The sequence below is a fragment of the Euprymna scolopes genome, chromosome 46 (genome assembly GCF_053919585.1).
Source record: "Euprymna scolopes isolate OS-2025 chromosome 46, ASM5391958v1, whole genome shotgun sequence".
NCBI lineage: Eukaryota > Metazoa > Mollusca > Cephalopoda > Sepiida > Sepiolidae > Euprymna > Euprymna scolopes.
This window is the reverse complement of record NC_136527.1, coordinates 15126746-15142611: the sequence shown is the minus strand read 5'-3', so window position 1 is coordinate 15142611 and position 15866 is coordinate 15126746. Positions and strand designations below refer to the sequence as shown.

Here is a 15866-nt window from a genome sequence, read left to right as displayed (position 1 = left end):
CGGTTTCCTCTTCAATAATGGATTTCAGTGTTACACATGGACGTCTAACTCTCCTTTTCGCGTCTGGAGTCCAAAGTAGGAGCTTTTCTTCCGGTTCATCATGGCGACTAATATGAGCGGCAAGTGTTAGACGTCTCTGTCTCACAATATTGGAAACACAAGGTAGGGAACCATACAATGACTTGTTTGTGGAATGGCTTTTCCAGGTCTAATTTATATATATAAACACAAGCACTGGTTTTGGACCAGATAAGATATCTCTTATATTCGGGTCCCTTATATCCGAGTCTAATTTATATATATTAACACAAGCACTGGTTTTGGACCAGATAAGATATCTCTTATATTCGGGTCCTTTATATCCGAGTCTAATTTATATATATTTACACAAGCACTGGTTTTGGACCAGATAAGATTTCCTTTATATTTGAGTCTAATTTATATATATTAACACAAGCACTGATTTTCGACCAGATAACATATTTCTTATAATCGGGTCTCTTATATTCGAGTCTAATTTATATATATCAACAAAAGCACTGATTTGGACCAGATAAGATATCTCTTATATTCGAGTCTAATTTATATATATTAACGCAAGCACTGATTTTGGACCAGATAATATATCTCTTATATTCGGGTCTCTTATATCCGAGTCTAATTAATATATATTAACACAAGCACTGATTTTGGACCAGATAAGATATCTCTTATATTCAAGTCTAATTTATATATATTAACACAACGGGTCTCTTTTGTCCCGGTCTAATTTATATATATTGACACAAGCACTGATTTTGGACAAGATAATATATCTCTTATATTCGGGTGTCTTATATCCGAGTCTAATATTAACACAAGCACTGATTTGGACCAGATAAGATATCTCTTATATTCGGGTCTCTTATATCCGAGTCTAATTTATATATATTAACACAAGCACTGGTTTTGGACCAGATAAGATATCTCTTATATTCGGGTCTCTTATATCCGAGTCTAATTTATATATATTAACACAAGCACTGATTTTGGACCATATAAGATATCTCTTATATTCGGGTCTCTTATATCCGAGTCTAATTTATATATATTAACACAAGCACTGATTTTTGGACCAGATAAGATATCTCTTATATTCGGGTCTCTTATATCCGAGTCTAATTTATATATATTAACACAAGCACTGATTTTTGGACCAGATAAGATATCTCTTATATTCGGGTCTCTTATATCCGAGTCTAATTTATATATATTAACACAAGCACTGATTTGGACAAGATAAGATATCTCTTATAGTCGGGTCTCTTATATCCGAGTCTAATTTATATATATTAACACAAGCACTGATTTGGACAAGATAGGATATCTCTTATATTCGGGTCTCTTATATCTGAGTCTAATTTATATATATTAACACAAGCACTGGTTTTGGACCAGATAAGATATCTCTTATATTCGGGTCTCTTATATCCGGGTCTAATTTATATATATTAACACAAGCACTGGTTTGGACCAGATGATATCTCTTATATTCGGGTCTCTTATATCTGAGTCTAATTTATATATATTAACACAAGCACTGGTTTTGGACCAGATAAGATATCTCTTATATTCGGGTCTCTTATATCCGAGTCTAATTTATATATATTAACACAAGCACTGATTTGGACAAGATAGGATATCTCTTATATTCGGGTCTCTTATATCTGAGTCTAATTTATATATATTAACACAAGCACTGGTTTGGGACCATATAAGATATCTCTTATATTCGGGTCTCTTATATCCGAGTCTAATTTATATATATTAACACAAGCACTGATTTTGGACCAGATAAGATATCTCTTATATTCGGGTCTCTTATATCCGAGTCTAATCTATATATATTAACACAAGCACTGGTTTTGGACCAGATAAGATATCTCTTATATTCGGGTCTCTTATATCCGAGTCTAATTTATATATATTAACACAAACACTGGTTTGGACCAGATGATATCTCTTATATTCGGGTCTCTTATATCCGAGTCCAATTTATATATATTAACACAAGCACTGGTTTTGGACCAGATAAGATATCTCTTATATTCGGGGTCTCTTATATCCGAGTCCAATTTATATATATTAACACAAGCACTGATTTTTGACAGGTTTTCATTAGATCAGTAAAGTTAAGTAACATTAAGCCTGGTCACTATCAGACGGGGGACTATTTAGGAGGCTAATCAAAGCATTATTATATATTTACTATCGACATGTTTTCGGCGTGATACGCTTAGCGTCCATGATTCTGAGCCGTATAGAAGGATTGACTCCATGCAGGCTTTGAAGACCTTGGTCTTGATTTCTTTCTTGATTGGAGATTTCCATACGTTCTTTAAAGAATGAAATGAACTCCGTGCTAGCGTGATCCTAATGCTATGAAAAGGAATAGACCCCAGTAAGTAATAAGGGAAACTAGATAAGTTTCAAAATGATATTTGGAAAAGGTTAGAATCGAAACCAGTAAGAAAAGTTTAAAAAAAAAAAAAAAAAAAAAAATACATTAAATCCTATGAATGCAGAACGATTGTCATTGTTGTAGGCTAGTGGAAGCATTATTGTATATTTACTATCTAGATGTTTTCGGCAGGATACGCTTAGCGTCCATGATTGTCAAGATGTTGGGCTGTATCTCATGACAATATTAATAAAAAAAAAATGTTCCTTTCTTTTCCTTTTAAATGTAATTTATAAGTAAAAAAAAAAGAAAAAGAACGCATTCTAATCTTTAAAATCCATAATTTCGACTGCATACTTTGGAAGCTAACATTGTAATTTATTAGAATTGACAAAAAAAAAATCAGTTTAAATCATTGTTTTTTATTTAAAAACTCCATTTATCGACTACAAAATTTCGTCCCGATAGTGTAGAAGCGCCATTTATTTTTTTTTCACCTGCTAACGCGATTAAAGTTGTTTTGTAACTTATTAGAAATGACACAAAAAATCTGTTGAAACCATTGTTTTGTTTTTATCTTAAGGGACGTGAGTTTCCGTTTGGATTTAAACAAGATGGCGGCAATTTTTCACCTGCTAACACGATTAAAGTTGTTTTTATTTAATAATTCAGTAATATTCAGGTAATTTCGACTACATAATTTGGAAGGTAACATTGTAATTTATTAGAATTGACAAAAAAAAATAGTTGAAACCATTGTTTTTTATTTGAAAACTCCATTTATCGACTACAAAATTTCGTCTCGATAGTGTAGTAGCGCCATTTATTTTATTTATTTTATTTTTTTTGAAAGGGTGCCTTGTCAAGATGTCGGGCTGTATCTCAATGCTCCAATCTTGTAACTCATCGTTGCTTTCATCGGATGGGCCAGAAATTGACTGTGTTGACGAGTTCAAATACATGGCCGAAAACATGTCGATAGTAAATATACAATAATGCATTGACTAGCCCCCTAAATAGTCCCCCGTCTGATAGTGATCAGGCTCAATGTAGTTTAACTTTACTGATCTAACGAAAACCTGTCAAAAATCAGTGCTTGTGTTAATATATATATAAATTAGACCCGGATATAAGAGACCCGAATATAAGAGATATCTTATCTGGTCCAAAATCAGTGCTTGTGTTAATATATATAAATTAGACCCGGATATAAGAGAACCGAATATAAGAGATATCTTATCTGGTCCAAAATCAGTGCTTGTGTTAATATATTTAAATTAGACCCGAACAAAAGAGACCCGAATATAAGAGATATCTTATCTGGTCCAAAATCAGTGCTTGTGTCAATATATATAAATTAGACCGGGACATAAAAGACCCGAATATAAGAGATATCTTATCTGGTCCAAAATCAGTGCTTGTGTCAATATATATAAATTAGACCGGGACATAAGAGACCCGAATATAAGAGATATCTTATCTGGTCCAAACCAGTGCTTGTGTTAATATGTATAAATTAGACCCGGACATAAGAGACCCGAATATAAGAGATATCTTATCTGGTCCAAAACAGTGCTTGTGTTAATATGTATAAATTAGACCCGGACATAAGAGACCCTGACAAAAAGACCCAAATATAAGAGATATCTTATCTGGTGTAAATCAGTGCTTGTGTTAATATATAAATTAGACTCGGATATAGAGACCCGAATATAAGAGATATCGTATCTTGTCCAAAACTAGTGCTTGTGTTAATATATAAATTAGACCCGGACATAAGAGACCCGAATATAAGAGATATCTTATCTGGTCCAAAATCAGTGCTTGTGTTAATATATATAAATTAGACCCGGATATAAGAGAACCGAATATAGGAGGTATCTTATCTGGTCCAAAATCTGTGCTTGTGTTAATATATATAAATTAGACCCGGAAATAAGAGACCCGAATATAAGAGATATATATCTGGTCCAAAATCAGTGCTTGTGTTAATATATTTAAATTAGACCCGAACAAAAGAGACCCGAATATAAGAGATATCTTATCTGGTCCAAAATCAGTGCTTGTGTCAATATATATAAATTAGACCGGGACATAAGAGACCCGAATATAAGAGATATCCTATCTGGTCCAAAATCAGTGCTTGTGTTAATATATATAAATTAGACCCGGATATAAGAGAACCGAATATAAGAGATATCTTATCTGGTCAAAACCAGTGCTTGTGTTAATATATATAAATTAGATCCGGACATAAGAGACCCGAATATGAGAGATATCTTATCTGGTCCAAAACAGTGCTTGTGTTAATATATATAAATTAAACCCGGACATAAGAGACCCGAATATTAGAGATATCTTATCTGGTCCAAAATCTGTGCTTGTGTTAATATATATAAATTAGACCCGGATATAAGAGACCCGAATATAAGAGATATCTTATCTGGTCCAAAATCAGTGCTTGTGTTAATATATATGAATTAGATCACGACATAAGAGACCCGAATATTAGAGATATCTTATCTGGTCCAAAATCAGTGCTTGTGTTAATATATATAAATTAGACTCGGATTTAAGAGACCCGAATATAAGAGATATCTTATCTGGTCCAAAATCAGAGTCTGGGTTAATGCACATAAATAGATCTGGATGTAATGGAGATTTTCTATGGTTTCAAATTAGAGCCTGTGTTAATGTATATAATTTGACCCGGATATAAGAGACATTTTCTCTGGTTCCATCCTCCCAAATATAAGATAGTTCCTCTTGGGTAACAGTGTGAAGTCGTAAAATCAGTTAAACAGAAGCGTGTTGGAGAAAGCGGGCAAAAATCAGAAGCTCACGGTATTAATGCTACTTGCAGCTAGAGCACACATATAAAACAGAAGCGTCTACATGTTTAGGGTATAAACGTGTTCACGTACCTGTCCGCACCATAAAGTCGCCACCAACTTTGCGGAATCCTGTATCTGGTTGAATGCGCCTGTTTATGCCGATGGTTGTGTAATTCAAGCTTCCTGCAAATTGGAAGAACAAAACAAAAAAAAAAAACGAATTGAATTGTTTACACTACAAACAAAGAAATGAATAAAAACCCTGGTCGGCAGTTTTTTTTTTTTTTACAAAACTTTTTTTTATATTACCGTTACTTTCCTGTCTCGACACCACTTAAAAGTCTCTTGTCATCGTCCATCTCGGCCAATATATATATATATATATATATATATATATATATATATATATATATATATATATATATATATATATACTAACAAAAAAGAAAGAATATTTTCAAAAATAGTTCTTCAAAATAAAAAAAATGCAATAACCAATAATTATAAATAGTAGGGGAGAAGAACACACGCGTATATATATATATATATATATATATATATATATATATATATATATATATATATATATATATATACTTCAGAATAATGAAATGCAATAAATCTGCTGGTATTTTTAATTACAAAAACTGTATCTGGCTTTTTTTCATGTCTATTTTACTGTGCTTTGTTAAGTAATTATTTTCTTTTCTTTATTTTATTGGTGTACAATTTTTCTTCTTCTTTCGACCCCATGCTAGGCACAGCCGGCCCATTCACGTCCTCGGCTTTGCACATTCTTTTTCTTTGATGCGCAGTTTTCTTCTGCCTCCGAGCACATGTTATATTTGTTTTTCTCTCCTTTCTTTCCTTCTTCTCACGCACACTTTCTAATTTGCATATCCGCTTTTTTTCGACTACTGTTGCTGCTGCTAATTTCTTCGCAAACCAGTCATCTTTTGCTGCTGCTGCTGCTGCTATTTTCCCATGCACTCATATGCACCGTTACACTAGGACTTTTTTTTTACATAGGCATCGCCACATTATCAAGGCCAAGAGGCCACTCAAGGATAAGGGTTACAGAGTGTACAGTAGAAATTGGACAATATACTAATCATTAGTAATGAAAATTTGGTAAATTTGATAACTTATATGGAACGGCTCATCAAGAGCTTATTTACGTTAGACTTGAAGACAACCATATTGTAGTCAGCCGGAAAGCAGGAAAACGGAAGACAATTCCACAGGCGTGCAGTTCTAAGAAAGAAGCTTTGATCATGGAATCTATGTTTAGGTTTAGGCACAGATAAAGAGTGGGGGGAATTATTGATAGTGTTTATAGCTAGACGAGTGTTTCTTGTGAAAGTTTGGCGAGGGGGGACCATAGATTGAAGCTCAGTCGAACACTTTCCATGAAAATAACGATACATCAGAGACAAACTCGCAACATCTCTTCTGTGAGATAGAGATTGCAGGGAAGAGAAAAGGACATCTCCTACGAGGCTACGAAGTCTATTTTGAACTCTATCAAGGCAGGACAAGTCCTTTCTAGCAGCTCCTGCCCAGATGTGGCAACAGTATTCCATCCTTGGACGTACCTGGCTCTTATATAGATAGAGAATAGCATCAGCAGTGAGATATCTACCGGATCGATAGAAAGATCCCACCATTTTTCCAGCGGCCTTGGCAACATATTTGATGTACATGTTCCATTTAAGATCAGGAGTAATTGAAACTTGATTAGGGTTAGGATTACGGTTAACCTGTTTCCATCTCTTCATCAAGGACAATATCTTTCAAAGAACACAACGCAAATAATCTGCATGTTAGTGCAGTTAGGGAATCAGCACACCGTGAGGGAATTCCAAAGCAGGGAACAGAGAGGGAATTCCAAAGTCCATCTACTACTAAGACTTGGTAACAGTTAACCCGTCGCATTTCTTCATCAAAGACAATATCTTTCAAAGAATTTGCCTATACAAAGCAAATAAACTTTGGGGGGAATTCCAAAGAAGGAAACAGGGAGAGAATTTCAAAGAAGGTAACAGGGAGGGAATTCCTAAGTCTAGCCAGAAGGAGACAGGGAGGAATTTCCAAAATTTATAATAAAAATAATAAAAATTCCAGATTTTCAGCAAGTTTGTGAACACTCACCATTTCCATTGAACTTTTGATTGTAAAAATGGTAAAGAAGTCTCATTTGAGCATTTAAAACAGCTTTATTGATTATGTGTGTGAGTGTGTGTGAGTGTGTGTGTGTGAGTGTGTGTGAGTTTGTGTGTGTTTTTTGTGTGTGTGCTTGTGTTTATGTGTGTGTGAGTTTGTGTGAGTGTGTGTGAGTTTGTGTGTGTGTTTTTGTGTGTGTGCTTGTGTTTATGTGTGTGTGAGTTTGTGTGAATGTGTGAGTGTTTGCGTTTGTGTATGTGTGTGTGCAAGTTTGTGTGAGTTTGTGTGTGTGTGTGCTTGTGTTTGTGTGTGTGTATGTGTGAGTTTGTGTGAGTGTGTTTGTGTGTGTGTGCTTGTGTTTGTGTGTGTGTGAATGTGTGAGTGTTTGTGTGTGTGTATGTTTGTGTGTGTGTGTGTGTGCAAGTTTGTGTGAGTGTGTTTGTGTAAATGTGTGAGTGTTTGTGTTTGTGTGTGTGTGTGAATGTATGAGTGTGTTTGTGTGTGCTTGTGTTTGTGTGTGTTTGTGTGTGTGAGTTTGTGCGTGTGTGTCCTTGTGTTTGTGTGTGTGTATGATTGTGTGAATGTTTGTGTGCGTGTGCTTGTGTTTGTGTGTGTGTGTGTGCTTTTGTTAATGTGTGTGTGCGCTTTTGTTAGTGTGTGTGTGTGCTTTTGTTAGTGCGTGTGTGTGTGCTTTTGTTAGTGTGTGTGTGTGTGTGTGAATGTGTGTATGTGTGTGTGGTTTTGTTAGTTTGTGTGTGTGTGTGTGTGTGTGTGTGTGTGTGTATGCGCGTTTATAAATCTGATTACTCACCGTCGCGGTTGATGACTTTCACAACAGCCTCGACAGAATAATAGGGTTTCGCGTCGGCTTCCGGGCGTAAAATGTGAATGTACGCTGTATAGTAATAATAATGATGTTTCTTGACGTAAATTTGACTGGCGAAACGGGACCACTTGGCAGTCCTGCAAAATCAAACAGAAAAGAATCGAAATAGTTTAAAAAAGAAAATTATTTAACGTTTCTGAATTTTTGAGATGAGGATTGGTTATTCGAATTATTTGGATTCTTCGGACTACTGTTCTCATCTTGAGTGTGATTTTCACAACGTTTCGGTCGATGTAACCTCCGACCTTCTTCAGGTGTATCTTGTCGAACTCGGAAATTTGGACGCAAAGACCCATGTCGCAGTGGTTAGAATACTTAGTAAAATCAATTGTAAAAAGTGATATTCTCCTAAAGGTTGAAGGTTAAATCCTCAGTGTGGGCGATCGAAAAATACATGTTGCCGTAAACGTTTACTGTCCTGTTTATCATTAATTTATTTAATACTAACCAGACGTTTTTGTTTTTAATCGTTCTCTTTTACGTTTCTTGTTTACTGTTCTTTTTTTGATTGCTTTTGCTTTTACGGGTCTGTGTGTCCTTGTGTGGGTGTGTATGCTCTTATGTATGTTACGTGCAGTTCACTGTTATATGTGTGTGTGGGGGGGGTGTTCTTATTCTTACACCGTTTCTTGCCTTGAAAGTCTTTGAGACATGTATGTGCCATGTATAATGCGTACATACCTGGTTGCCTTGGCCAGCGGATGATGCCTCCTTGGAAGCTCCAATGTTTTATTCAAGGCAAGCCTATCATCTTGGACCCTGATTGTCGGGATAGACCTGAAATCTCCGATCTGCTTCCTCTGCTGCCTAAACCACTCTCAGCCCATGTGGTCGTCAACCGGAAGCCTACGACCACAATTCTCGTATCACCCCTAATTTTCGGTGCATTTTCTCTAGGTTCATACCGGTCAAACCTAACCTTTTGTGACCCGGCCAACTCTCTGATAGGAAATGAAAATATACTTACATAACTCTCTATTTCTAAAACTACCTATATAGCAATTAAGCTGTGATTCCCAATAATACATCTTTAATAATCTGCAAATGTATAATGCCTACATACCTGGTTGCCTTGGCCAGCGGATGATATCTTCTTGGACGCTGGTCTGCCATCTCGTTGGGGAGTGGTCACTGCAGACAGATTCATTAATGACAACAAGATGGACTGAAGTTTCAATCTTTTATTTCAAGGCAAGCCTATATCTCGAACCCTGATTGTCGAGAGAGACCTGAAATCTCTTATCTGCTTCCTCTGCTGCCTAAACCAGTCCCTCCCATACGACCACAATTCCCTTGTCACCACTAATTTCCGGCGCATGTCACCCCCTAATTTTCTCTGATGGGAAATGAAAAATATACTTACATAACTTTCTATTTCTAAAACTACCTATATAGCAATTAAGCTGGGATTCCCAATACTACATACAATTGTGAATTACTTAGGATGGAACAAGAGCATGCTACCCCTGTAAAGTAAATAAAGGATTCCGCTCGAAATTCCATCGAAATTCCCGAGTTCGACAAAAACATTCCCATTACACCCGAAGATACACATGAAGAAGGTCAGAGGTTACATCGATCGAAACGTTGTAAAAATCACACTCAAGTATTGGTCAGGGGTTTATGTCATCTGTATACTGAAAGCCAACTTTCACTGGACAATACCTAAACTTCAACTCCCACCATCCATATAATGTAAAGAAAGGAATCGTCCGTTGCCTACAACACCGAGCAAAAGCAATATGTAGTAACAGCAGTGCATATCAAGAGGAGATGGACAGTTCAAGAGAAACAACTATCCAGAGAGCATGACATCAGCTCCAAGAAATTTGGACCAAACACAAAAGGACACGACTCAGAAACTCACCACAGTTTGTATACCATAAATGAAGGGCTTGTCTGAAAAACTTCAACGAATATGTAATCCATATGACATCAGGACAGTATTCAGGAGTGATTCAACTCTCCGGAAACAGCTTGTGAGAGTTAAGTCCCATACAGAAAAAATCATGATTATGAACACACACACACACACACACACACACACACACACACACACACACACACACACACACACACATATATATATATATATATATATATATATATATATATATGTGTGTGTGTGTGTGTGTGTGTCTGTGTGTCTGTACATTTCTATACGCAATAACTCTGTCAATTTTTAGTCTAAAGACCGTTAGCCTGTTTCCCACCTGATTACAACTTGGATGTCTTCAAGTCCAACATAAACAAATTCCTGATAAACCGCCTCCTTAAGTAAGACACTTTATCAAATCTCCATTACTAACGATTACTACGATATTATCTCATTGATTACTGTACACGCAATAACCCTTATCCTCGAGTGGCCTCCGAGCCTTGATAAGTGGTGACTCCCATGTAAAAAAAAAGTCACCGACACTCAAACTCGAAACCCGACCGATAGAAAACGAAAACGTAACATAGCAACTTGTATTTTGATGATGACCGAACTTATGCATTCATTACTTAAAAGTTTCATCTCTCAGTTGCGGATATTGACTGTGTGCAGCTCTAAGAAAGAAACTCCTGTTATAGACGTGCGTCAGAATCAGTTGTACGTCACTGAATTCCCGCCAAAAGGGCACCGAGAATGATGATGAACAAAAAACAAAATTCTGATGCACAAAAGGTCCCTCGTTATTATGGTACCATTCCCGTCTTCGTAGCTATTTAACTAAATAATTGGCGAGAAGATTCTTTCCTTTCTCTTTTTGTTAACTCGGTGTCGGTTGAACTTCCGGTTGATTCGTGTGTCAATGTGAAGAAAGAAAGACGGATTTCCTACGAACGTCGAAACAGGAAAAGAAGAATACCTTTTTTTTGCACATAAATTTTTATGTCTGCCTAAAACTTTCGATAGAAACCATGGATTTTCACAAGATTAATATCGTTTCGAAGCTCGACCCCTCGGACGGCAAATGTCGGAAAATTGGTTAAAAACATTAATTTCTTCACCCTCATCTGGACACTTTTCTACAGGGAGGGGTCGCAAAAAAATCGTTTCTTCATGACAATTTCGTCAAACATGTATGCGCAAATATAAAAAACAAAAACGACCTAACCCCAACACTTCAATTATCTTTCTGTGCCTTAAACTAAAACAGGAAAAGAAAAAAGGATTGTCGTTTTAGCGTGTGCCAAGCTGAAGAAAACCTGTTTTTTTTTTCTTGTTTTTTTTGCACATACATTTTTATGTCTGCCTAAAACTTTCGATAGGGGTCACGGATTTTCACAAGATTAATATCGTTTTGAAGCTTGACCCTTCGGACGACAAATATCGGAAAATTGGCTAAAAACATTAATTCCTTCACCCTCAACTGGACACTTTTCTACAGGGAGGGGTAGCAAAAAAATCGTTTCTTCATGACAATTTCGTCAAACATGTATGCGCAAAAAAGAGTTCTTTTTTGAATTAGTTTAAATATAAAAAAAGAAACAAAAACGACCTAATTTGGCCAACCCTAACCTCACTCTTCAATTATCTATCTGTGCCTTAAACTAAACGTAACTTCCATGATTAAAGTTTATTTCCTAGAACTGTCTATCTGTAGAACACGATACCGTGGGGCTACTTACCTGCTGACTATAACATGATCGTTTACAAGTCTAACTGTATTTGTTAAACAAACGAAAATTACCCAAGTTCTACCATTATCGATAATAATGAACATTTATCCTCGAGTGGCCTTCGGGCTTTGATAAGCGGTGACTTCCCTCTAGTAAAAAGAAATCAAATGACTTATTTCCATGTGCATAAAAGCTTAAAACTCTTCACAATAATTTTCCTAATCGACGATATGATCTTTGTGATTGTGCTTGTTGACAGTACAGGGTGGGACGATAAAATCGTCGCTCTAGAAAAGACGACATGATGCCATTCCGTTTGATGAAACTGGTTTTCTTTTTTCTTGTCTTTTTTTTTCTTTTTTTTTTTTGCCGCGCATCTACTAGTTGACTAGTTGTGTACAAATCCCAAGAGCGATAACAGCCTTCTATCATGTCTGAAAGTGACACAATGTTCAACGAGCGAGATCGGAGATGCGCCGCTGTACAACTCATGCTCTCTACCAATCAAAGTTATGACAGGAGGACCATTACCAGCACCCTAAAAATGCAGACTAGGACTGTTTTACGCTTGAGGGCACAGCTCAACGAAGTTTCCAGCTGTTACATGATAAGGGCTGTCCCCTGTTCATGTAAGTATAAAAATAGAGAGATTAGTTAAAATGGAAATAAGAGAAAGCAGAAATCGAACCCTGGACATAAGTTTTAAAGAACAATAGGTTTAAATGGAATGTCCAGTAAATTGTTAATTCGGATGAAATAAATAATAAATAAACTATTCAATTGTTAAAAGAATGTGGATAATAAAATATGGTTAAATAAATTAGATATGTAGGTTAAATTCCTTTGTGGAAACAACACAAGAAAAATAGGTTATTGGGAAATCAATGTCGAAAACGTGCAAAGTCGCGCATGTTGAAACACGTGAATTTTGCTCACGTGGCCGGGATGCATGGATTTCTCAATATAGTAGGTGGGAGTTAGTTGGTCGGGGAGAGTCAGAGACAGTCAGGGGAGACAGTCAGTGAGAAAACTCAGAGACAGGCGGACGTCTGAAGCGAGACGTTACTTCAGAAACTAAAATGTGAAACTTTGAGTTCTTAATGAGGAAGTCGACCGGTCGTCAGAAAATAAATTCATCATGTGTTTTGTGATAAAGCTCATCTTTGTATTTGTGATTTCTACAAAAAGGTAAATTGTATTGTTATTATATGTCTGTGTTATAAAATGTCATTACAACAACATCTCTCTCTCTAAGATACAACATCATATGTAATAAGACAAGAACTCTCACTAAGACTCATATCATTACTAATAAGAACTCACGTAACATACGCGCACAAGTGGTATAGTCTAATACTAATAATAATAACTATATAACAACTCTCAATTTGGTGTTCGGTTATGGTCTTTGGTGTAGTTTCACGTGAGGGCCACATTATGCTACCTCACGAAGTCGGCTTGAAAGTCAACATCAAAGTGTGCCTGGATGTTTGTGTGCGTGTGCTTGCGTTTGTGTGTGATCCCATGTTGCAATCAGGTGGCTGCTGGCAGACTCTAGGTATGGCAGCAGGACTCGGCGCCGGCCCACAAGTCCAAAGAGATCCAGACATGGCTTCAGAAGAAGTGCTACGACTTTATACCCTTTCTCTCATTGCCCCCCCCCCTCCTTCCCCGTCTTGAACCCGCTGGACTACTTCGTTTGGTCATACGTCGAGAAAATCACCAACATGACCTCCCACAACACCAAACCCAGACTGATCGCCACCATCCGCCGAGCCCCTGCCGGCGCTTATATACTTATTTATAATTATAATTATTTCTGCCCCTTTAAGAAATAAGTTTCTTAATAAAGCATTGTTCTGTGAAAAAAAAAGTCGGGGCAGTTAATTAGGCCCCGTTTCTTAGTGTTTTGTCCGAATGAAATGAAATTTTGGTTATAACTAGTTTATTATATTCAAAACATCACAGCAAAACACTAGGGTCTTTAGCCTTTTTTCTCCGTTCTACAGCATATGCTCTAGATGGCCTCCATTTAGCTTTTGTTTTGTTGTTTTTTTTGGTCACCCTGTATATATATATATATATATATATATATATATATATATAAAGGTTATGATGGTTTTTTTGAACCATGAAAAACGATGTTACTTATTGTTATTTTTTATATTTCAAGCGGACCTCCGCTCTTGGTCACAAAAAAGTATCGAAATGAAAAAGAAAAAGAAAACCGTTGAAAGAACTGGAGATTTGTAGCGTGGACAGCGTTCATTCCAAGCAATCATGTTCGAAAAAAGTTAACGTGAATTATTTTAGCCGTTTGTGGAAGAAAATTGTGTTTTTTTAGTATTTTTTAATGTTGCAACGTAAAAGCGTTTAATTCAAACGGAAAAAATGAGACGCAATTGATTTCAATATGTATAATGGAATAGAAATGAAATTGTTAAACGGTAAAAATAATGTAATTATTAGTTATAAATAATAATAATAATGTTGTGAAGATGCCCACTAATTAACATAGGCGGGTGAGTGAGATATATAAAGGTATCAATCACCAATACCGCGGAGTTCTGCAACGACCGCCAAATAGGCAAGACGCTTATGTTGCCTCCAGTAAGACATGCAACACGCCACCTGCCGGAATATCTCCAACTGAAGTATATCTGAAACATGTAAATATGTATATAACTTTTCTTCCTAATATATTATTGTATACCTTTACTTTCGTGTTCTTGTTAATTATTTGTACAGACACAACAGTGGCGACGAGAATTCGAAAAGAAGACTTACGCAGGATAAAATCCACTATTAAAACGCAACAGCGACGTCGAGAATTCGAAAAAAAGACTTACGCAGGATAAAATCCACTATTAAAACGCAACAGCGACGTCGAGAATTCGAAAAAAATAAAGACTTACGCAGGATAAGATCCATTACTAAACACAAGTGACCTCGAGAATTCGAAAAAAGACTTACGCGGGAAAATCCACTACTAAACTCAACAGTGGTGTACAAAAATACGTACTCGAAGAAAAAAATATCTACTGTTGAACACATTAGTAACATCGAGGATTTTGAAAAAGATTTACTCGAGAATTCACTGGAGACTCAGCGACAGTATTCGAAAAAGAGTTTGCGCGGAAAGTTATCACGGTCGAAAAAAAAAAGAAAAAGAAAGAAAAACAAACGAAAGTAGCTTCAAAAATTTGTCGAGCGAAGATTTACTCAAAGCAAAAGAAAAACAAACGAAAGTAACTACAAAATTGTCGAACGAGTTATTCAAACACTGGATACTTGATAGCAAAATACCAATAACCATTTCAAAGTGACTACGAAAATCAAAGAAAAGAAAAAGGTTTTCGCTAGTACATCGTGAACTAAATTATGTAAATTGTCTTGAAGGAGAAAAGTGACCATTTCAAAGTAACTACGAAAGTCAAAGAAAAAAATGGTGTTTTCGCTAGTACACCGTGAACAAATTTATGCAAATTGTCTTGAAGGAGAAAAGTGATATATTTTTTTTCAGCTGTACCAAGAAACGATTTTTTTTCTTGTACATAATCAAAACTTAACGGATTAAGAGAAAAAAATAATATACATTTTTTTGTTATCCCTCAATAGAAAAAGGGAAAAAGAAAGGTACAACGCAAAAAATAAAATATCGATAGAATTCGGTTGACACAACAAGAAAAGAAAAAAAACGAACTTAAAAAAAACGGTTGTTCGTAGTCATTGTAAAAAGTGAATTAGTAAAATAGACTGATTTTTCTAATCTTTGAAATAAAAAAAACAAGATGGAGGAATTTGCTAAAATAATGATCCAGTTCATGCAGAATCAGCAGAGCTTACAAAAAGAACAGCAAACGCTTTACGCAGGAAGAGACGAAAGACAAAATGAACGACTCATAAAATGCCTAGGAAGACAGGAAGAAAGGTT

General features: G+C 35.9%; 1 protein-coding gene across 2 annotated transcripts in view; it reads right to left on the bottom strand.

Annotated features, from left to right (window-relative positions):
- The window catches only part of LOC145270651 (anti-sigma-I factor RsgI6-like), a 129819-nt gene that overhangs the window by 73459 nt on the left and 40494 nt on the right, over positions 1-15866 (bottom strand). For both annotated transcript variants that reach the window (XM_080126260.1, XM_080126262.1), the window contains exons 2-3: positions 8249-8400; positions 5365-5457 (exon numbers count right to left, since the gene is read on the bottom strand). In XM_080126260.1, coding sequence (XP_079982386.1) covers positions 5365-5457; positions 8249-8400 — 245 coding nt within the window. The remainder of the gene's footprint in view (positions 1-5364; positions 5458-8248; positions 8401-15866) is intronic.